The 24,894-nt window shown below is 39.1% G+C and overlaps 2 protein-coding genes across 3 annotated transcripts in view; both read right to left on the reverse strand.

Annotated features, from left to right (window-relative positions):
- GTF3C3 (general transcription factor IIIC subunit 3) overlaps positions 1-15,797 on the reverse strand; it is a 30,738-nt gene extending 14,941 nt beyond the window's left edge. Inside the window, exons 1-10 of one of the 2 annotated variants that reach the window (XM_059927318.1) lie at positions 15,625-15,797; positions 14,588-14,699; positions 10,858-11,048; positions 10,224-10,347; positions 8,012-8,203; positions 7,325-7,490; positions 3,874-4,021; positions 3,235-3,334; positions 2,326-2,429; positions 1,280-1,364 (exon numbers count right to left, since the gene is read on the reverse strand). In XM_059927318.1, the coding sequence (XP_059783301.1) occupies positions 1,280-1,364; positions 2,326-2,429; positions 3,235-3,334; positions 3,874-4,021; positions 7,325-7,490; positions 8,012-8,203; positions 10,224-10,347; positions 10,858-11,048; positions 14,588-14,699; positions 15,625-15,726 (1,324 nt within the window). In that variant the 5' untranslated portion in view covers positions 15,727-15,797. Of the gene's footprint in view, positions 1-1,192; positions 1,365-2,325; positions 2,430-3,234; positions 3,335-3,873; positions 4,022-7,324; positions 7,491-8,011; positions 8,204-10,223; positions 10,348-10,857; positions 11,049-14,587; positions 14,700-15,624 lie in introns of both variants that reach the window. The other variant, XM_059927317.1, reaches the window with a different exon arrangement.
- On the reverse strand, positions 15,797-24,489 carry C7H2orf66 (chromosome 7 C2orf66 homolog). The gene is given in 5 exon segments (XM_059927532.1): positions 15,797-16,015; positions 22,520-22,693; positions 23,708-23,790; positions 23,793-23,874; positions 24,427-24,489. Coding segments are annotated over 5 exon segments (621 nt in total).
- Between the last annotated feature and the right edge of the window lie 405 nt (positions 24,490-24,894).

A 24,894-nucleotide genomic window follows, 5' to 3' on the forward strand; every position in this document is an offset into this window, starting at 1 on the left:
TCAGTTGTTTTTCCCAAGCTGCTTTTCCTACTCTAAATGATTTATTTCAGATTACTGTGGATTTAGATGCAGTGAAATAAAATGACATATAAAATCCAATCTTGGGCTTCCCTGGTGGCACAGTGGTTGAGAATCTGCCTGCCAATGCAGGGGACACGGGTTCGAGCCCTGGTCTGGGAAGATCCCACATGCCATGGAGTGGCTGGGCCCGTGAGCCACAATTACTGAGCCTGCGTGTCTGGAGCCTGTGCTCCGCTACAAGAGAGGCCGCGATAGTGAGAGGCCCGCGCACCGTGATGAAGAGTGGCCCCCGCTTGCCACAACTAGAGAAAGCCCTCGGACAGAAACGAAGACCCAACACAGCCATAAATAAAATAAATAAAAAAATAAACAAAACAAAACAAAACAAAAAAAACAAAACAAACAAAAAAAATCCAATCTTGAGCATATTTTCAGCTCAAAGAACATTGAAAATATATTAACTTTTTCCTCAAAATAACATTAAATATAAATCCTTAAAAGCTCTTCAAAAATCAGATTGCATCCCAAGTCTGACAATCTATTACTAGAAACCAGAGCCTGTGGTTAAGACAGGTAAAAGACAGGTATTTAAGGTATTTTTTTTTTTAATTATTATTATTTATTTATTTATTTATTTTTGGCTGTGTTGGGTCTTTGTTTCTGTGCGAGGGCTTCCTCTAGTTGTGGCAAGCGGGGGCCACTCTTCATCGCGGTGCGCGGGCCTCTCACTGTCGCGGCCTCTCTTCTTGCGGAGCACAGGCTCCAGACGCGCAGGCTCAGTAGCTGTGGCTCACGGGCCTAATTGCTCCGCGGCATGTGGGATCTTCCCAGACCAGGGCTCGAACCCGTGTCCCCTGCATTGGCAGGCAGACTCTCAACCACTGCGCCACCAGGGAAGCCCAATTTAAGGTATTTTTAACAGGGATATGTTAGTCTTTCTACTCCACTCTGGTACCATTAAGTGAATCATTCCTCCAATGCATTAGTGAGGGAAAATCACTTAGCGGTAAACCAAGACAACTTAAAATACTGACTTTCAAAAAACGGCCCTGAAACCAGAAATACTTTCACTAAGACATTAACATTTTATAATAATTATTACCATCTTAGGGAAATAAGTTCTTGCCTGCTTATGTGATTAAAACTTCTCCTTCCTACAAAAAAGTATTACCTGCATGCCGAAGCCAAACCACTGCGAGGTTATATCTTTCAGAGCAGACTAGCGCACTAAGGAGGGGAAGTGCAGAATTATATTCACCAACATCCAGAAAAGCTTCAGCAACATCGAGATAGAGGTCTCCCATGTCTTCGGGATTCTGTTCCACGAGTGTTGTCAAGAGAGGCTAGACCCCAACAGTTAACAGCCGGAAGTCAAACAGTCATTACAAATACGCTCATCTACTTGTATTTCTCTTTTTAACATATATACAAGTTATCTGAGGCAAATCTAAGAGGAGAAAGGCTTAATAAAACCAGCTTTAAATAATCACTTTTTAAATTCATTTCTGAGTCTCTATTAAAAAGAATTCATACTGCTGTCATTCACTCATTCAGCCACTGCTTCCGAAGGCCTGTTATAAGGCAGGCATTGCAGGAGCTAGGGCAACACTGACCTGCTGTGCTCTTCCTCTGGCAAGTCAATAATGCCCAGGCCTCAGGGCCTCTGTGTCTGCTGATTTTCTGGAACGCTGTTCCCTCCGGTACCTGCCTGGCTTACTTCATCACTTCCTTCACGTCATCATTCAAGTGTCACTTTTCGGGGGAGGCTTTTCTTGACCAATTTAATAAAATTGTAACTCCTCCCACCCCCAGTATTCCCTATTCTTCTCTGATTTTTCTCCAGAGCACTGATCACCAACTAACATCCTATATTTTATGTATTTATTTTATTTATTATCTAATCCCATTAAAACAAAAGATCCATGAGGACAAGGATTTGTATATTATTTTCAACACTTTATCCTAAGGTCTGCAAAGTAGATGCCCAATACATTTTTTAATTCAATGAAATACTTAGTCCAAAGTCGGCAAAAGAGAACAGCTGTCAGAAACTGCCAATTGTCTAAAAGGCCCAATCTCACATTCTGATCTCTGGATTATTCTCATTTTAAAAGAAAAACAAATTATCATAAGCCCATTTCCAAACACTTAGCTTTTAAAAGACATTCACACAAAATAATCTGATGTTTACTGTGACTTCCTGGTTATTAATATGAAATCTAGGGTCAACTTAAAATTTCTTGTTATCTAAACATTGTAGATTTGATCTAAAGTATCTTAAGTACAAATCTTAATGTTACTTACATTAAGTGGTTCAAGGATGTTGAGATGTACAAGGCAGACCATCAACTTCACTGTGATATCTATTGGCACACCATCTGGTATAGTGCAGGAAACATTCTCACCAGCTGTGGATTAGACAGACAGACAAAAAGTTCCTTTATGTAATCTTAGAAAGTGGGGCAAATGAAGCAAACTGTACCTTCTATGCAAGATCTCATTTACGTCACTCAAAGCAAATGATTCTACAGTCAATTCTAAGTTTGGCCAACTCTAGTTCTAGGTTCTTACACCTCTTTCGGTCTGTCCTTTGGTAGCAATTATCCTTCCTATTCTTTTCCTAATACCTTATCCACTTACTGAAAACCTACATAAACTCCCACACCTTCTATCAAAACTACAAAGAACTAAAAAACAAAAGTGACAAATACGGATACATGAACTTCCTCTTTTTCTTCTTGAATCCAAAAGCCTCTTTTTAGTCTTCACTACAAAGAGGCTGAGAAAGAGATAAAGTAATAGTGTGCTTAAGTCTGAAGTAGCATTTTATGTGAATGCTTAAGTTTCAAGTAAAATTTTTTCAATGCTTAAGTTTGAAATAAATTAGTAGAGAGCATTTTAAGCCCTTTTTGAAAAGTAAACTGCTTCAGTTCTAAAGGTTTTTGATAAGTTGCTCGGTAATTCATTCTTTTTTCACATAGCACTATCAAGACCCTGGGTCAATGACAAATGCCAAGTTCAAATGGATGTATTGAGAAATAAAAGGGACTGAAAACACTTTTTTTTAAAAAAAAGATTACCTGTGAGTGAACACTCACAAGAAAAAGATATGGAATCTCTGTTACGAAAAAATGCTCCTTGGGAAAACTTGTTATGAGAACACTAACTATCGATTTCAAAATGCCACATTATGAACAAGAGAGGATTACGCACACTCTCCTATGCACAAGAAACTACAACTTTTATTCTCTTCTGAAGCGCCTTCTTCTGTAGTTTTTTTTTCTAGCACAATTCCAGAAAAATCTGTAATTACCTAAAAGAATGGGGGAAGAAAAGGAAATAATACAATAGGTATGTATGAAAAACCTTTTCACAATGCAAAGATTTGTAGTTAATTCAAATAATCCTTACAAAATATAAATAGGCTATAAAAAGCAACAGTATGTCTCTTTAAAATAAGGAACCACTGTGATACATTAACATTTTTATATATTAACTAATGCTTAACTGAAAATACATAATTTCTCTATATCAAACCAATCTAATTTTCCCAACAGATTAAGAAATGTATCATAGCAATTAGTCTGGCTGCTGAGTCCTGCTACCCTGAAGGACACACATATCTAGCACCTGTGATAACGGCAATAGCTTTTATTATATGGTAATTACATTTTATATTTCATACGGGATTATTATAAAATCTAAATGTGTCCATACAGACTTTAAATATATAATTTAAAATATAAGTAATTTAATATATATAACTAAAATGGGGAATTGTCAATTTGTAAGAATTTCTAGAACACAGAAACATGTTCAAAACCTAACAGAGAAACACGTAAGTGTTCCTACCTCCAAAGCTCTGTCATATTGTTTATTAGAAATGTATAGTTCAGCTGCAATGTTAACATCTTCCATGGAGACTAGGCCCTGGTGCTTTGAGAAAGCTTCTTCAATTATGTTAATAGCTGAAATAACATCATTGGCTTCATAGTAACTCCTAAAATATTAATGGCAAAATGGATGAGTGCTTATTTAATTCAGATTATAAAATTCATTTTCTTACACAGACCCTCTAACTATTAACTATGATTTTCATCTTCTTAAAGTTTGGGAGGAGGAAAAAAACTCTTCTTTAAAATCATAATCAGAGCTGATCCAGAGAAAAATGTGTAATGTCATAACATTACACATCTCAGTCTCCCAAAGCTACTTCATATCATTCTAGCTCACTTGCTCTGTAATGCAATACCAACAACTTTTCTACCTCAATGGGATCTACAAAGCTTTGATCCTACCACTTTTTCACTGTCTCTGCACCCTTCCTGTCCTCAGTTTCCTCCTTCTCTGTGATCCATCATTATAATTACTCCATTGCACATCTCAATTCTCCTGCCCTTCTCTCCCTTTATCAAAATCATCTGATAAAAACTCCAACCCTGGTTAACCCAAATATGCCTTCATCACCAGCTGCCCAGCTGCCCATGCTCACTAAACTCTAAATTAATGACCACAAGCCTCAAGTGGGCCCATGGTGCTGGTCAGGAATCTTACTACAGTTACCAGTCCAGTACTTCTCAAACTTGAATGTGCACACAAGTCAACTGGGAATCTTATAAAAAGGCATATTCTGATCCAGTAGTGCTGGGGCAGGGTTGAGATTCTACATTTGTGACAGGCTCTCAGGTAATACAAATGCTTCCGGTCTGTGGGGTAGCAAGACCTCAAGGACCCAGACAGCTATTTCACATCTTCTCCTCTACAAACCCACAATTCTCCCATCCTCACTCTCAGCTGATGACCTCACTTCTTATTTTACAAAGAGAATCAAATCAGACATCCCACATACTCCCAACACATCTACCTACTTACCCATACCCATGGCCATATCTTCTGCCTTCTCCTTTTATCATAAGCCCAACCCTCAACTAGATCCCATTCCCTCCAATCTATTCAAGGATATCAATCAAGAAATTGTCCCTTCTCTCATGAATCTTCAATATGTCCCTTGGTTGTAGATCATTCCCACCTGAATACAAATATACTGTAATTTTTACCAACTTAAAAATTATCTGTTATCCCTACAATCCATTCCAATTACCTCCCCATTCTTCTGCTCCCCTTATAAATTTCTCCAAAGAGTTGTCTATCCCCCAGACTCCCCCCAACCCATCTCCAATGTTCATACTTAGTCCTCATTTTATGTGATCTACCTGTAGTATTTCATACAGATGGTCATCCCTCCTCCTTGAAGTGCTTTCTTCAGTAAAAAATTCTAGAATATCATGTTCTCCTAGTTTCTTCCAACTTCACTGTCCATTTCCTACAGTCTCCCTGTTGTTTTCTCCTCATCTTCCTGACTTCTAAACACTGTAGTGCCTCAGGGTTTAGTTCTCAGAACTCTTTCCTTCTCTGTTTCCCCTCCTCCTGTCCCCTCCCCCCATCTCTCTCTCTCTCTCACACACACACACACACACCTTCCCTCATATCCAATATATCAGAAAATCCTTAGAGCTCAGCCTCCAAAATACATCCAGAATCTGGTTATTTCTCACCATCTCCTACGGCTTTTACCCTGGTCCAAGCTACATTATCCCTTCCATGAATTACTACAATAATTTCCTAACTGTTCCCCCTGCTCTATCCTTACCATTACTCAATCTATTCTCAAAAGAGCAGCCAAAATTGATGCATTTAAAATTTAAGTCAGATCAAGTCACTCTTCTATTCAAAAACTTCCAATGGCTTCCAAACTCATTCAGATTAAAAGTCAGAGACCTTATAATGACCCACAAGCGCCGAGGGATCTTTTCCTGATACCTCTCTAACATTACCCCTTCCTGCGCTCCCCCTAAACCCTCAGCTTCCATATTGTTCCCTGAGCATACCTTTGCACTTGCCATTTCCTTTGCCTATAATACTCTTCCCTAATATCTATTCCCGTATCTCCTTCAGTTCACTTTCAGGTCAGTATGACCATAACATAAAGAATTAAGTCCTTCTCTAATCCCCCTATTTAAAATAACTCAGTCCTATTCCTCAACTTATCTCCCTTCCCTGCTTCATTTTTCTTAATATCACTTACCAACATCTGACATACTACATATTTAGTTGTTTATTTGCTTACTGCCTGTCTCCCCCAACTAGAATGTAAGCTCCTCAACAGCAGGAAATTTTAAAACTCATTCAATACTGAATCTCCTGGTGCCCTGTACAGTGCCTAACACCTAATTTATATTCAATAATTATTTCTGGAGGGAAAGTAGGGACTGAGAGAAAGTCTAATCAATCAGAAGTTATAGTAACAGAATTCCATGTAGGAAAGACTTCTATGGCAGTGGCAGAACTGTTCATTACCACCCTTTCCTGACAAGATTATAAATACAAGTGGAAAACAAATTTACTCTCATAGGCCATCTAACAACTCATAAAGTAGAAGCCTACTGGGCTAACCAGTATGACAGCCAAAGATTTGACTAAAAGAAAGTAACCTGGGAAGATCCTCAATGTTCATCATATACATCAGGGATCGATTAAGGGTTGCCTCCCCTCAACAAATTTCCTAAAAACACTTCCAGGATTCCTACATAGCCCATCTTTGGGAGCACAATGAGTGATCTCACAGCTAAGCATCTTCATGACAATGGCCATGGAATTAATAGGGTTAACCTAAAATACCCAGATCATAGATTAACATGGTTAATCCTAGGTTGAAACAGTAGACATCCTAGAAGAGAAAGCATACCACAAGGCATTATGTAGCCAGAATGTTCCCTGCTTTGTTTTGCTGCACAGCATATCAGAGAAGAGAATGTAGTTGGGCATATTTTAGAATAAAATATATACCATAGTCAGTAGCATGTGCCAAATCTATAGAAAAATTTTCATCTTAAAATGTTATTCTAGTACAGGCTCAAGATAAAATGATTACAGAAGATTTCAGAGCACAAACATTTCAATAGCACATGTGCAATAATTTAATATTACTGCAAATGTACATAACTTCAACTAAATTATGAAAACCTGGGAACCTAATCATCCTTTCAGAACATGCTCCATTTTTAAACTTCTGAGCATGTGAAAGATAATCATATATCCAAATTTTTCTAAACAATCACACAGTTGACTTGGAAACAGAAGAGTACTGGGGGAGAAAACCTCTATATTTAAGCAAAATATAAAATACAAGAAGCAAAACACTTCACTGAACCTCAGTAAAAAGTATATTCACATCAAATACATGCTTCGATTTCTAAAATAAGATGATTAATGAGCATTTATATATATTTCACTTTGAACTTACTTTGCCATATCTCTAGCCAACTGCATAAATCGTTCTCCATCAGACGGAGATAAAAGGTTTAAAATACGCCTATAACCATCCATTGCCATTTTGTGATCTCCCATCTGTTCATAAAGGCTTGATCGCTCCCACAGATAACGGACATTAGTAGGTTCATATTTAAGTGCTAAAAAGAAAAAAAGGAATACAAATAATAGATTCATCATAAAAAGGGGTTCATGGTACCTGGGTGTGACCCACCTTCTTTTCAGAAAATCTATTAAACACTCTAAACTAATTCTCCAATACAACCAAGTGGGTTATTCTGGAATAAATCTACCTTCACAGGAACTCTACACTAGGCTTGATCTAAGACCAAATAGAACCTGAAATCTCCATATTAATCTCCATTTGGTCACTGAAGTCTAATATTAACCTTCAAGGAACAGCTTAGAACCAACACTGATCTTGGTGGGAAACTGAAGGTCCTATTCTTCTACCAACTTTTGTGCAGTATTAGCTCACAATATAAAGAAAGTCGCTGATAAACATGAAAATACAGGGAGCCCAAATACTTACCTCTGGTATAACAGAATATAAGGAATAAATATACTTCAGCTAACATCACCCCAGAAGAGCAAGTACATAGATCAAAAAACCTATTATATAACATTTTATCAAAGAAAACGAGAAAAACATTTTTATTACCTTTTGTGTAGCAAAAAATAGCCTGCTTAATATTGTCTTGTTCCAGGGACATTTCTGCCAATCTAACCCATTCTTCAGTGTCACTGGGATTTAAATGTGCAGCAATCAACTCAAACTGCAGTGATTTCTCCATGTCACCTTGGTCCTCATATATCATAGCAAGAGTAGAAAATGGCTCATAAGCCAAAGGAGCTATAATGAATATAAAAAAAACAAATTCCATTGGTTGAGGGAAGAGGCTTGAGCTGATGTCAATTCCATGTTTCACACGATGGATCCTTTCTCTAATATTTAAACTTTTAAAATAACTTGAGTAGAATTATACAAACCACTTAATGGAATTTAGAATAAACAGTAGAGGGGATTCGCTGGTGGTGCAGTGGTTAAGAATCCACCTGCCAATGCAGGGGATACGGGTTCGAGCCCTGGTCCGGGAAGATCCCACATGCTGCAGAGCAACTAAGCCCGTGCGCCACAACTACTGAGCCTGCGCTCTACAGCCCGCGAGCCACAACTACTGAGCCCGTGAGCCACAACTACGGAAGCCCGTGCGCCTAGAGCCCGTGCTCCGCAACAAAAGAAGCCACCACAATGAGAAGCCTGCACACTGCAACACTTGCCGCAACTAGAGAAAGCCCACGCGCAGCAACGAAGACCCAATGCAGCCAAAAATAAATAAATAAAATAAATAAATTTATTTAAAAAAAAAGAATAAACAGTAGATTGTATTTGCTTTAGTATATTTTCACATTTTTAAAATATTCTTTTCTGTAAGCAAAGTGTAATTTCATGAAAAACCCTACTCTCTACCATGCCCCCTTCATGAAAATCCCCCTTTGCTAAGGCTAAACAGGGCTCACTAACTCAGCAAGTTCATCCTAATGAGCATCAGCCACATCAGTGGGGTTAAATCTTCATGATCCGGCTTCCACACCGAGGAGTATGGGATTAATGGACAGAAGATACGTAAGTAGCACCTAAATCCAGATTATCAAAGTGAAAGGTTAATCCACATTTTTGAAATAATGTTTTTGAATTGAGGTTCTAAGATCACAAGGGATTAAAATCAAAGGTAATTGTCAAAATAAACAATTATAAACAAATAAAGGAACAGATAATACTGAAAGTAGGAACCAAACAAAATATCCTAAAGGAAAAAATTCGATTAATCTTATTTCTGATGGGGTAAAAGAGGAAAAGCAGTGACCTCAAATTACTCTAATGAATAATCCAGGAATTTTACAAGATTTCTAAAAGGACCCTAGACTAAGTGAAAGGAAATGCCAAAATATTGAAAAGATAAATTGAAAGTTCACTCTAGTACAACTATCCCTGCCACTACGCAAGGCATCATTTGGCAACACATCAGGAGAGCAAAATAATAAATGTAAGTGATTAGTCAAAAAGTGACTTCTGAAGATATCCTTCAATATTCCTGAGGTTTGCAGTTTAATGGAAAGATGACAAGTATATACTGTGTCTTTTATCAAAAAGTAGATTAAAATAATCTAACACTGTCTGATTTGGAAAACAGAAGAAAAAAGAATACTCTTCAAAAGTGGTTTTAAAATAATTTGTTTGCCATATTTTAAAAAGACTAATACTATAAAAGCCTAAAACTCCTAAAATGAAACATTCAAAAACACACAAACTTAAAAAAAGCCTGTAAGAGTTCAATAAATATTAATGATATTTCATTGAATCATACTCTGCGATTTTTATTTTCTTGGCAATGACTCCCATTCAATGTGAAAAGTGGTAAATCACTGTTATCACAATCACCTCCAAGCTTCTGAATATATTTTCCAAATAGCACAGTGAGGTGCTCCTCCATTTGTTTTAAAAGTCAGACTATTAGGACTTCCCTGGTGGTTCAGTGGCTAAGAAACCACCTGCTAAAAAAAAAAGAATCCACCTGCTAATGCAGGGGACACGGGTTCAAGCGGAGCAACTAAGCCCGCACGCCACAACTACTGAAGCCCACGCGCCACAACTAAAGTCCACACGCCCTAGAGCCCATGCTCTGCAACAAGAGAAGCCACCGCAATGAGAAGCCTGCACACTGCTACAAAGAGTAGCCCCCGCTCGCTGCAACTAGAGAAAGCCCGTGCACAGCAACGAAGACCCAATGAAGCCAAAAATAAATACATTTATTTTTAAAAAAAAGTCAGACTATTAAACTGCTGTTGTCAATAATCCCCACATTAAACACCTTGTCTTATGATTTCCATGCACATTAATATCGCCTCCTCACGTTCTCCTCGAGCAAAGCGAATGTTGGCTTCACCCATGAGACCTCTCAGAGCTCTGGGAAGTTTACTCCGAGGCCTTTTCTCCTGTACAGAACAAAAATGACATTTAGATTCAAACAAAAAACAAATCCAACAAAACTTTCCTACAGTAGCAAGTTCAAATCACAGTAAAATATTTAAAGAGAGCAAAAATCAAACTGGTCAGGCATTACTAAATTACTAATTAGAACAAATGTGGAACTGGATGCTGTAAAATGGATTTATATGTCAGGAGATTTATGATGCAATCTACTGAAGATTCTCCTTTCAAATTTATCTACTCAGAATGAACTTGGTTAAAAAAATATCAAGTTACAATATGGAACTTTTAATAGCAAAACTACAGTACATTTTGAGACATGCAATAATTAAAGTTTTACATTTAAAAATCTCTAAAATGAAACATAAGAAACCAATAACAGTAGTTGTCTCATAGTATTTCCTTTCCTACAGTTTGAATTCTTTCAGAATATATGTATAATTTAAAGACTCTTTTTCAATTTCTATGTCACATTTTTACATTCCATTTATAAATACGAAAATAAGAAAATTTACTTTCATCATTTTCTTGGTTTCACGATTGAGAACCATCTCTAACACAAACACGTCGCCTGCAGTGGGTTGCTCAGGTGTCTCCTCCTCCTCCTCGTCCTCTTCTTCCTCCTCCTCCTCCTCATCTTCATTCTCTCCAAGCATGGAAGCAAAGACCTTGTGAACTGACTTACTGACTCCATCTGATGTTTCTCCTAAAGAAAAAGACATTGAGGTTGAAAAAGAAAAAAAAAAAAAGCTTTAGCATACTCACTAGTTGAAAGAAAAAACAAACAGTATTTTCTGGAATATACATTTCTACCCCAGCAACACCAAACTTGAAAGAAAAACACAGACAAATGAACACTCCCAAAAACAATCCAAAGAGGAAAGCTGTCACAAAGCCATGTATTTTACTCAGTAGGAATTGCTGACTCATCCTTTAGGCCTTATCGAGACATACAGGCAAAATTAAGTGGGAAATCAGAAGCACACACGGTAACTGTTAAAAGCAGAGAGGAAAAAAAAAATAAAAGAATTGTAGGACACAGACCTAAGAACTAAACAAGTCTGGTGGTACATAACTAGGAGGTATAGAACAGTGGTTTAAGGTGGTACATAACCAGTGGGTATAGCACAGTGGTTTAAGGTGAGGTCTCTAAAGCCAAGCTGTCTGGTTTCAAACTTCATCTCCATCTATCACCAGCTGTGTTACCTTGGGCAATTTACTGAAGCTCTCTGTACCTCAGTTTGCTCATTTGTAAAAGGGGTCAATAATGTCTGCCTTATAGGGTAACTCTGAGGATGAGATGAGTCTTTATATAGATGTACTTAGAAAAATGCCCAGCATATAGTAAGAGCTTAATAAATGCTATTATTAAAATTAAAATACTATTATTATTTCAGGAACAAAATAACATGACATATTTCATCTGTATCTGAGGATATCACTACAGTAAAATGATTTTTCTAAGTTCATAATGATTATCTCTTTTTTTTTTTAAAATAAATGTATGTATTTATTTATTTATTTTTGGCTGCATTGGGTCTTCGTTGTTGCATGCAGGCTTTCTTTAGTTGCATCGAATGGGGGCTACTCTTCGTTGTGGTGCGAGGTCTTCTCATTGTGGTGGCTTCTCTTGTTGCAGAGCACGGGCTCTAGGTGCACGGGCTTCAGTAGTAGTGGCACACAGGCTCAGTAGTTGTGGCACGCGGGCTCTAGAGCGCAGGCTCAGTAGTTGTGGCACACGGGCCTAGCTGCTCCACAGCATGTGGGATCTTCCCGGACCAGGGCTCAAACCCGTGTCCCCTGCATTGGCAGGCAGATTCCCAACCACTGTGCCACCAGGGAAGCCCTCATAATGATTATCTTGAATGATCAAGAAAAGTTAAGTTTAGAAGCCAATTTTCTGTTAAAGCAGAGACAAGTAGCATATTTTAGAAAAGCTACAACAAAACAGTTAAAATTTTAAATATATATATATTCAAAAATCCTTAAGCTTATTCACTTATGTGAAATACCTCAAACCCCAAAGATGCTGGATAAATGAGATAGTCTATACACTTAAGGAAGAAGAGAATGAAAAAAACCCACACGTTCTGAGCAACAAATAGTAATTATTATTATGAAGTCATAATGATCATCTTCAAGAATTCTAAACACCCAAAATAAATATGAAAAAAAGGTGTAAAATAAATCAATAAAATTTATTACAGTACAGAAAAAAAAAAAGAGAAAAGTCATATGATCATCTTGATACAGAGAGGCATTTTTTTTTTCTTTTTTGGCCATGCTGCATGGCTTGTGGGATCTTAGTTCCCCAGCCAGGGATCATACCTGGGCCCTGGCCGTGAAAGCGCCTGGTCCTAACCACTGGACCGCCAGGGAATTCCCCCAGAGAAGCATTTGATAAAATCCAACACCTATTCCTAATAAAAACTTTAAGTCAACTAGAAATGGAAGGGAATACCTTCAGTTTGATAAACAGTACCTACAGAAAATTTTCCACAAACAGTTAACGGTTAATTATTCAAAGTCATCAGGAATGAGACAAGTATGCCTACTATCACCGCTCCTTTCAATATTTTACTGGATGTCCTGGAGGTCCTAGCTAATGTAATAAGGGAAGAGAAATAAAAGACACAAAGATTAAGGAAGAAATAAAACTGTCATTCACAGATGACATGATTATATACATAGAATATCCAAAAGAATCTTTGCACAAAAACTGTCAGAATTCATGAATTAGCAAGGTTCCTGGATACAAAGTCAATATACAAAAATTAACTGCAATTTTTATATCAGCAACAATTAACTGAAAATGAAATTAAAAGAAGTCCCTATTTGCCTGGTGCTCAAGAGTAAGAATTTTGCAGTGAAATTCACCAATGTATAGGAGGAAAAAGACAATGACTCCAGTGGCCATATATTCCAATTAGCAGACTTTACCTGTTCAAAACTGACCCCTTCCTCTGCTCTGAATACATGTTCACAGTTACCAAAGGTCTTGGTAAAGTTCTGGGACAATACCTTCCTGGGAAATTGGGAGTTTAATATCTTAAAAGGACTGATGGGATTATTTGAGCTGAGGCTAGTATGCCTGACTGCTCATGGGGAGCTAGAATGGGATTCAACTAACCACCTTTTTTTAGGGAGGGCCTAATGGCCACCTCTCAGGGGCAGCTTTAGGTAAGAAAACTGGCAGGCACCCCATGGTGTCTGGTACTACAGTTGCACCTCAAAGATGTGATGATGGAAGAGCAGCTCCTCCTCTGAGCAGATAAGGAAGGACTCACAGGTTTTAGAACAATTTCAGCCCCATTTTTCACCGCACTTGCCTGGCAAGGTAAGAAACTATAACCCCAATTTTCTCTCCTCTTTACCCTTTCCTCCCCACTTGGTCCAAGGAAGCAGGAACAAAGCCTGTTCGTTTTCTGTCCACCCTACTAGTGTTTTCTCTGTGTAAAGTCTTACTTATTTGGAGGGAAAAGAACCAGCCTCTATTTCTACCCACTAGGACTAGAAAGTTTAATTAAGTTCTCAATCAGACCTTACACCAAAAGCTAAATTCTAACTGATAGTTCAGTATCCCAGGTTACTTGACATGGGTAAATGGATACCATGAACTATCATCAGTATTCTGGTCACTAAAAAGATGTATCAATCACCAGAAATTAATAAATTTGCATAATAATTCATCACTTAGGCTCTCATGAGTTTAATTAGTCTGGGTACAGCAACCAAATATAATATCCGGTCATGCAGAGCTGAGGACGGGATCCTGGAATGAGGCAACATATCAAGATACCTCTTGTGTGTGTGAGGTCCCATATGGAGCCAACTGGCCTTCCACTCTGACATTTCTATCTTATCTCCCATAATTAAAAAAGTGGTTTGGAAGCCACTTTGTATAGAAGTATAATTCATTACAATTTGGGGGAGTATAGTCTAGAAGAATTAGTAGTCAAGTGAGAGGGTCAATTTAAAGAAAAATGACTCTAAAAGGCTCCCAAACAAATGCTGATGTCGATTTGAAACACTTCTCCACAAACATAACCCACTAAACTAACCATCATCATAATCAATAATTCAACAAATATTTATTGAGCACCTCTTACACACCAAGTACTATGCTCCTAATAAGCCAGGTATCAATGACAGAATACCACTGCAGGAAAAAAAAAAATAACGCTTTCACTAAACTATTAGGTACCCTTAACATTTAGTGCATTTAAGGTAGTGATCTTAACATACCTTCATTGACATCTTTGTCCTGAGATTTGGTAGAGTCAATTCCTGATGATGATGGAACTGCAGAGTCATTTGGATTTTCTTCAGCTGATGACTTGCCTTTTTCCTGAAGACTCTGTGATTGAAAATTAATTAATGATTCCAAAAACAAGTGCACATTTAGCGCTCCCCAGTTGAGAATACAGCATCTGCCTCATTCTCTATTTCTATGACTTGAGCTCTGAACACATACATACTATGTGGAATCTAAATTTGAATACTGCCAACGCATTTCATAGTACTTAGGTCTCATCCTTCAGGCTGAATCAGTCGTTTGTAAAAAATAATTTTTAAAACCTTGATTTTTTCATTAATCTACGCATTGTATCCTTGCTTCTTAAATGAAAAGAGACGGGGTGCTATTAGTTGCATGATTTAGCAAGGAATCCAACAGCTAATCTCAAAAGGTGTAATTACTTTTATTTTCCCTCGGACTTCAAGTGAGAAAACATGGAAAGTTCATGTATTTCCTCGTAAGTATAAAAAAAAATGTACCAGAGATTTTGTTATCAGACAAGAAAATTCACTCTTTTCTGTGGAATATTACACCATTGGGAGACTCCTCAAAAATGGAAGCTCAAATCACTCCGTCTAGAAACAGAGACACTGAGGCCTAAAGAAGAGAGGTGAGTTGCGCAAGAAGACAGCGGCAAAGCTAGGACTAGAAACAGATACTGACTCCAAACTCTACTCCCCACGCCCCCCATTTAATCTACCAGCGTTATGCTACCCTCAAATAAAAAATGCACTATTTGCCAACAGAAAAAAAGATAAGTGGTTACCACCGAGACAAAAGCTTTTTGGTGGGTGAAATGTTTTGAAGAGGAGCTTAGAAGAGGGACGAGGTGAGAACCCGAGTTTCGGTAATAAGGGGAAGAAACTGCTGGAAGTACCCGGCCCGCCCCATCACAGCGAATGGGGTTACTGGGTCCCCCACATCTCTCTTAAGTGTTTTAAGGCGACAAGACAGTGGGGAGCATCCTGGCCCATTATGTCCTCACTTTCTTCTCACGGGTTTTTCTCTCTTCTCTCCGCCTTTCGAACTCCTCAAAGGAGATCTTCCCTTCCAGATAGTCGATGAGCTCCGGGCTGAACCCCGACATGTCTGCGGGCTTCTGATGTGCAGTTCCAGGAACCGAGACACAGAAACGGAAGAGCAGAGGCTCCCAGACGCTACCCCCACGCCGAGGCGCTAAAAACAAGGACCCGTAGTCCTTCCGGGAAACCTGCCCGGCCTGCGCCGCAACCGCGGCGCTCGGGTTCCGCGGGAGCTTCTGGCCCCGCCTCTTCCTGGCGGCGTGGGCGTAGGCAGGACCCGGACTGGACCGCGGCTGGACCCTCCGGGCGACCGGGTCGCCGCGCTTGCCGCTGGGCTCCGGCCTCCGGTTTAAGCTTATTAAGGAGTTGGGAAAAAAATGTGCTTTAAGAAAATGTTTCTTTATCTACATCATTTCCCGCAATTCTCCATTAAAATTCTGACTCTCAATCCATTTCTTTTTTGAATGTTTGTTTTTTAAATTAATTTAATCTTTGGTGTAGTGATTTTTTTTTCTTAATTTAACCATTTGCTCTGCCACGTGCACGTTCCGCTTTCCAGTTCTGCCCTGCCACAGAAAGCTAAAGTCCTCCCACAATTTATGGTTTAACTCTGCATCTCCTCCACTCAATGGCACCATCAGTTTTCCCCTCTTCCACAAATCCTCAAGCTCTCCCCTTCCTCAGATTCCTTCTCAGTCTGTAAATAGGTTATCTAGACTTCACGTCCCACCTCTAATTCTCACCCAAATTTTCTTCTTTTCTTAACAGTTAAACTTTTAGAAAGAATCAAATATTTGCTATGATTAGCATACACTATTGCCTATTTACTATACAGGCCGTGTACTGTCTTACGCATATCACATTCATATCTCAAAATAATCCTTTTGGATTGTATTTATTTTATTATTTTATGTTATTCCTAATGCCAACGTTCTGTATCTAATAAGTAGTAGAGCCAAGATTCAAACCCTGGTCTGACTCCAAATCCCATACTTGGAATTAATATGATATACTGCCTCTCCTCAGTGGAACGCTTCTTCAGCTCCTACACATTCCTGTGGTTTATATTTTACCTTGTCTTATAACTATTTCTCTGCTGTCCTCTTCTAAAGACACTAGTTAGCTGTCAACATCTTGAGAACAGCACTGCCTGATACATCTTTGTGAACTCTCCTCTGTAGGCTAGTAATCTATGCTCAAAACACATTTATGAATTCAACTGGATGGAACTGAAAGTGCCTGGGGAATGGGCAAGGGATAAGAGGTACGGAATGCAGCTCAATACGAAGCTGAGGTTAGGGACAAGTTACAGGGAGCCTATCACCTGGCTTGGCCATTGGTGCCTCTTTATGACAATCCAAATGAGGAAAAGCAACAGTTGGATGGGAGAATGAGGGGCCAGGACCTGTAAGAGGGGAACTTCCAGGTGAGAGAAAAAATATCTCACAGCTGGAAGTCATTCCTTTCTCATGATAAAGGATCCTCAGGGCCCTATCTGGGTATAAAATATGGGAGGCTAGGAGGGTGGGTTGGGTTAAGGTAATCCACAGAAATCCCTAATAGGTAAATTCCCCCCTGAATCTCTCCAGGCAGTCAGGGAACTGCATTTGAGAGGAAGTCGAGTCTCTAGTCCTAACTCTCCTAGGGGAAAAGAAGGAAATCAAAAGGAGCAAATCTGGTCACCTGGTAAGGAGAATGTTCTCCTAAGACCCAGATGGCTTAGACTAGCTTGTTTTGTTATTGGCTGCCTGGAATATGGGAATAACAATTGTGATGATATAGATTCACATTGCAGAGATTTGCAGCAGGGAGCAAGGGGTGGGAGAACACTTTTTCTGCTGTGGAACACCTTGATAATGTGACAGGGTTTTTTTTTGTTTGTTTGTTTTTATTTTTATTTTACAGGTCAGAATGTAGCAACAGGTCTTGAAATTGGAATCTCTGCTTCGTTGTAAGTGACCCCTGGTGAGTCAGAGGCATCCACATTACCTTGAGATGAAGCGGAATTGTTATAGCAGTAATGAAAATAGCAAGAAGAAACTTTTCAGACTTTCAGACTGATTTCTGAGAATCAAAATGGAATGTCTGAAGAAAGCAGAACATTGAATTTATACCATGACGAGAGCATGAAGGGTACACAGGGAGGTAATGACTCCCTCCTTTCTCAAGGGGAGGAGCCAGGATGGGGTGTGACACTTTCGGGGAGACAATTTTCCCGTGGTTCTCTCACTTTTCTGCAAAAACTTGTGAGTGCTTTCACTCTGGGCTATCTTTTCAAGGATGTCTGGAGAACAAACAGCCTTGAAAGATAGAGATATTGTCTCCCTCTGGGACAGAGGGCAGATTTGTTTTCTGACCAGTATGATAACGTTTCCCTCTGGGGCAAAGGTTGGGCATGTTTGGGCATGTAGCCCCCTTGTAAGAGTGGGGATTTCCTAAGTTTGGGGTTCCTCAGCTGTGGCACAAGCCAACTAGTGCCCAGTAAACACCTGGACTCCCCTCCACATGGCCCCCATGATACTTGGGGGACAAGGAGAACCAATATGAATGTAAAACGCATGCTGCCTGCTGAGCCATGAATAATAAAGTCCATTGCCTTAGACCCACTGGTCTCAGGGCCCACCAGGATCTGTGAAATTGTGGCAGCCAGTGTGTAGCTTGCAAATCGGGTAAAGTCTCACACCCTTAATAGTTCTTGACCACACTAGACCCGGGATAGGGGACAATAGGCCATGTCCTAGGGATGGGGAATGGGATGGTCATCAAAGAGGAGCAGAGTCAGTGTTGAGAGGCTGTCAAGGACCTATGTAGAGAAGGACCACAGACCCCTTGGGAGCCTAGATCACCTGCAGAACACTTATTTTCATTGCAGGAAACACTACACTTCTGCTGTTTTCCTAACAACAGTTCTCGGCCAAGAACAAAATCACTTCCCCAGTGGCCTTTTAGAAATGTGAATAGGGAGGTTTTGGTGGTCAAAATAATAGCGCAGGGGTGGGGAAATCACTAATATACCACTATACATTGTCTGGGGACCAGGTGTGCTAAATGGTCACCACGAAGACTTGTCCTTCCCCAACTGACAATACCATCACTGATAAGAAACTCTAGTCTAGTGGAGTGTAGGCCTCCCATCAACAGCTACCTGCCAGGTGCAAGGAATTTTCCAGCAAAAGGATGCATGTCCTGCGCTGAGACTTTGCAAGCTCATAGCTAAAAGTCCCCTGTGGATGCCCTCTCTTTTCAGAGGCCTTTAAACTAATAAACATTCCCTTTGTGGAGGCCTTGACAACCAGAGCAGGAGTGGTGAAAGGGAAAGGGAAAGCCAGTCACTGGTACTTGAGTGGAACTGGACAGGGGTGAAGCACTCCCTACCACTCTACCATTTATCTGAACAGGCTTATTTTTATGAGGAATAGCTCATCAATAATTACTTAGGACTTCCCTGGTGGCACAGTGGTTAAGAATCTGCCTGCCAATGCAGGGGACATGGGTTCTGAGCCCTGGTCCGGGAAGATCCCACATGCCGCGGAACAACTAAGCCCGTGCGCCACAACTACTGAGCCTGCGCTCTAGAGTCCGCGAGCCACAACTACTGAGCCTGCGTGCCACAACTACTGAAGCCCGCACACCTAGAGCCCGTGCTCTGCAACAAGAGAAGCCACCGCAATGAGAAGCCCGCGCACCGCAACGAAGAGTAAGCCCCGCTCGCCGCAGCTAGAGAAAGCCCACGCGCAGCAACGAAGACCCAACGCAGCCAAACATAAAATATAATTATAAATAATAATAACATATCTTTTAAATGGTAAAACAAAAAAGTCTGGCATTAACTAGAAGCAGCTTCCATTACTGTGTGACGAATAGCAAAATAACACACATTTATTTCAATTCAGCAAGTATTTATTGAGTGCTTGCTACATGCAAGGCATTGTACTAGGTGCTGGAGAAATAAAAGTGGCTTAGATATGATCTTGGCTCACAAATATCTCACAACCCTCCAGGGAAAACACTTATACAACTAATTACAATAGAACATATTGAACCAGATATAGAATCTGTTCTTGCATAAATATTTTATTCTTGATATTCAATATCAATCATCCACAAAAAAGCCACAGAAAACTATTTTGGAATGTACAGACTAGTGTTTTTAGGATTACAGTGTTTCCTTCTAGTACAGTGTTCCTTTTGCAGAAATCAGAGAAAATGATGCAGCCCTTCATAAAGAAAAGTAGCTATTTCAGATGAGAATATGAGAATCAGAATGATTCAGCCTCAGTTGGGGAGGGGTGGGTAGAGGAAGAGGGTTGGTTATGAAAGAAGGGAAATCCACCTGTTTCTACTCTCCCTTCCTGGGGTTGTGTGTGGAAGAGCCAGAGGTGAGGCACGGCTAGGATATCTGGTGTAGCACAATGTCCACCTCTGAACATCGTGGCAGAGAACATCTCCTAGAGGCCCAAGAGACTCCTAAAATCCCACGTTTCTTTGCCTTCCATTTCAACTTAATTGTGGATATTCATCACTTACTCTCCTTTGATATGTAACTAAGACTGTGAGGTCTTTCAGTAGCATATGCTGACAATGGGAATGCATCTTCCTTTTAGGAAAAAGATAAATTTAAAACCCAAATTCCTGTTACATATAATGAACTAAAGTAAAATTGAGCAATGTCCCTTTCAAATAAAAACAGATTGATAAAAGGTAAGAAACATGGAAGACAAGCTTAAAGGAAACATAATTTAGAAGATCATTTCTTTTGACTTTATGGTGTTTCCGTAATCCTTGCAATATATGCTGTGCTCTACACTGGTATCTATGGATATTGACTGGGAAAAAAACCCATGCACATAAGTCACATATGTCCCAAAGCTCAAGCTATTTACATAGCTTGAGCTATGTAGAATAAAATGTAGAATAAAATCATTACGAATTAACAAAAATGGAGGGAAAAAACACACAGAAGTTTAGCCATGACCATGAATCAAGTTTTCTAATGAGAAGCTTCATCTGTAGTTTTAAAACCACCAGACATCTGAAAGAAAACATTATAACGAAATGGAAAATGAAGATTATACGATTCACACAAAGACCCAAAGATCAACATAGTTCAGTGAAAACTCTTTTTGTCTTCATTTCCTAATGAGAGTTGTTAGGAAAGGAGAGCTTGTAATTATGAAATATCCTCCAAATCAGAAACTTTGCTTCTTTTGCAAAATTGAATAATTCTTATATTACAATATCACTAACTGGGTGCTTTCTCTTTTTTCCTGCCCTTAAACATTTCCGTGTTTCATGCTCACACGAAAGTATGTATTCGATGTTTTCTCTGATACTTTTAGAGATCCAAACTAGAGATCCATATATGCAATTTATAGATGAATAAACTAAGGCTTACAAACAACTTGTATGCAATACTGTCTCCTACTGAAATAGGTACTTGGTATTAATTATTCTCTGTTTTAGTGTCTGTTACCCTAGGACCTGAGTGTGAAAAATAGTCAAGGGATCCTTCATTAATATACTTGTGTTTATTCTATTTTATTTTCTCATTGTAGGACAGTTCTCAAGTGCATATACCACATGGTAAATTGCATCCTCTTAGAATAACAATCATTATTTTTAAAAAGTCATCACATTTAAAAGAGCTAATCATCAAAATCCTTTCACAGTCATAATGAAGTGCAACAATGGTTTGCTTCCTCACAATTTCATCCATATGCCCATGAAAGAATGGGAGTAGATTTTAATTATGATTCGGTTCCCATTATTATTCAGCCAAATGAAAAGCTAACAGACTAGAATCATAGTATATTTTCTTCGACTGCACCATACCTGTTCCTTTTTAAATGGTAGGTATTTATTTGATAGGAATGCTAAAGTAATAAGAATAGTAAAATTCAAATCTTAGACATAAATTTCTAATTTTTTTCCTATGAAGTGCTATCTTTACTAATATTCTACCCTTTGTCCCCCTCTAGGTGAGGAAGTTCAAGCTCAAATATATGCTTAATACTTTCTCCCAAAAGAAACCATTGTTGGGGCTTCCCTGGTGGCGCAGTGGTTGAGAATCTGCCTGCTAATGCAGGGGACACGGGTTCGAGCCCTGGTCTGGGAAGATCCCACATGCCACGGAGCAGCTGGGCCCGTGAGCCACAACTACTGAGCCTGCGCGTCTGGAGCCTGTGCCCCGCGACGGGAGGGGCCGCGATAGTGAAAGGCCCGCGCACCGCGATGAAGAGCGGTCCCTGCACCGCGATGAAGAGTGGCCCCCACTTGCCTCAACTAGAGAAAGCCCTCGCATGAACCGAAGACCCAACACAGCCAAAAATAAAAAAAATAAAATAAATAAATAAAGTAGCTACAAATAATACATGCTTATAAAAAAAAAAAAAAAAAAAAAAAAAAAAAAAGAAACCATTGTTTAAAATTTTTAATATCCATTTAATCCAACTGTACAGCTCAATATATTTCTTTACAGACGATTTTTCACATAATTTAGCTCTATGACCTGGTCTGAAAAAAGATATAGGTATAAGTATGTGGTTTTTAATTATATTTCATAATTCTATTGAGTGATAGTTCTACTATTTTAATATCTCTCCCCAGAAAACTATGCTTTAAAAATCATAACTGTCATTTCTTTTTAAAACCAGACTGTAAAATATATGAACCAAATCAGAGTATTAACAGTGATGAGTATCATCAGAACTGAGCAGTTATTTACATGAGGAAATAAAATCATTTTTCAAATAAATATTTTCAAAACCTCTTTATGACTTTATGACTGAGTTGTATGTTTAGATAGATGCTGGGAATAAAGGGATAAGTTTTACCTGCACTCAGAAGAAAGATTCAGACTTTGAGGTAATTGGGGAAGGAGTTTTTCTGTTCTTCATAATCTGCAAATGCAGAAGCAATAAGTTCTGACTGGAAAGAGAGAGGTCTGGGATTCTTGTTCATGGAGGAAATATTTGAAAACATCCCAAGATCAGGACCTCTTCCTTTAAAATATGCCTGAAGGGTTCTGAAAAACTGAAGAGAAAAAGAAAATGTTCTATGTCATTTATCATTTAAACACTCCAAATACTCAAAGATGAGTATTTTTCCCCTCTCATTTTCCCCCCAAATTGACTTTAGAGCTAACCTAGGAGGCAGGAGGTGGAAACTCAGAAACACAAGCTGTGGCTCCTTCTCCCCTTCCCCCTCCTTTCTACCTGACATTTCAACTCTAAACAAAGATAATCCACCATTCTTGAATATCAATTATTTAACAGCCCACAGTGAGAAGATGCATTGCCCATCTCTGAGTACTGAAGTCAGAGATGAAATTGAACTCCACGGTGATCAGAGCTCAGGTGTCTCCTCTCCGATTGATGGTGAGATAGATCCCGGTCATTTCAGAGGTGGGGTTTTCAGCTGTGTATTCTGTGAATACACAGAAGCTGTGCAAAGTGCTATTTGATTGTTTTAATACTATATTGTTATATTTCACATCATTTTCTTTAGAAAAACTATATTTTGAAATCATAATGTCATCATGTTTACTGTATTTGGCATATTTTTAAAAGATAATTTTTACTAGTATTTTGAATTCTATTTCCTAGATAACGTTATGTTGAAAAGAATGCAGGTTGACTTTCAGTTTTTGCAATGGAGCTTTGCAAGTATTGGTTATGTGAGAATCTGTTTTGTTATCAGTTCAACCTAAGCTGTGCAAAACGTAATTCCCTGTTACACTCTTGATTCCGTATATATCAGTGTATTAGAAATTAAGGCTATGAAGTCAATGTGTATATAATATTTACAAATGTAATGTGCTATGTGTGTATAAGATCATTTCTAAATATAAATTTGTTTCTCCATACAGAAACAAGTGTAAATTGGCTAGAACACCGGCCACTAGGCTAGCAAAATTCTTCTCTGGTCCTGCTGGGGAATCTTCTCAGCCCTTGGCAGCCTCCTCTCCACCGTGCTCTAGCAGAGTGCAGTGTGCGTAACTCCAGGGAGGTGCCAATTTCACCCTGCAGCCTGGCATGTCCCAGTGGCTGTACCCAGATCTCGGTTTCTAGGATTGTTGAGGGGCTTCCATTTTTCTTCGTTTCTCAACATGGCTCCGTGCACAAGCCATGGGCAACAGCCAGCAGCGGGAGTGCTTTGGGCATTGTGGAAGGAAGCTGAGTGAAAGGAAGGATCAGGGAAATGTCAATGGCCAGAGAGAGAGAGATTGAAGGAGGGAGAGAGAGGAGAAGGGAGGGCAAAAGTAGAAAAGAGAAAGAGGAAACATTTTTAAAGGGAGACAAGGAAGAAGAAATAGTATATTGGTTCACCTGAATTTTGCAGCCCTCTTTTTTTCCACATTCATTTCCTAATGAACCCCCCTAAAACCAATTATTAGCTTAAAGGAGTCCATGATAAGGAGAATGTTATACAGTGATAAACAAAGCAATTATGAATACAACCTAGAAAGTGAGTATGCCTTTTCATCTGAAAAAATTGCACTTTGTTGTCTCCAAAGAAACTGCAATTCTTAACAATAACAAAAAATGAAAAAACAACGAATCTTAAATTACTTTGTGTTAAGACAGTAGTCTTAAAAAAAAAAAAAAGAAGAGAGAAAAGAAAAAGGTATACACCCCGAACTGAAAGATGCACCTTACACACAGGTCTGAGACAGACACACACCACACCAGTGTGAGTAGAGACTGTATCCCACCCCAAAGTGTGAAATGGAAATTAAACACACAGAAAGAGCTAATAAAGCTTACCTGGAGTTTGGTTTTGCCTGGCCCTGGTTGTTTACGCTGCCTACAATCTGCAAGGCGATTCATGGCTACTTATAACCAGTGGATCGGGTGCAGGTGGGAGTCATTGCCGTGAGCAGGGCGGCGGGTTGGGGGGGGGAGCTCAAAAATAATGATTCTATTTTCATCCACAGCACAAAGACCCTTGAGAATCACATCTTCAGGCTTCTTCAGGGTTAACAGTGAAGCTATTTGTCCTAAATACAGCAGACTCTCCTCCAACCACTGAACATTTCATTTGGATGTTATAGAACACACAAGGCACTTCCACACAGCAAAATGGCTTTCTCCTTTTTCACTTTTAAGAGGTGTGTACACAGCAGCTGGAAATATGATGATGATTATCCCACCTAATAGAATGCTCTTTTGGAGCTATCAGCCTTTCAAATTAATCACATTTTTTAAACAGAAAATTCTATTGCAAGAGACAAA

The sequence above is a fragment of the Balaenoptera ricei genome, chromosome 7 (genome assembly GCF_028023285.1).
Source record: "Balaenoptera ricei isolate mBalRic1 chromosome 7, mBalRic1.hap2, whole genome shotgun sequence".
Classification (NCBI taxonomy): domain Eukaryota; kingdom Metazoa; phylum Chordata; class Mammalia; order Artiodactyla; family Balaenopteridae; genus Balaenoptera; species Balaenoptera ricei.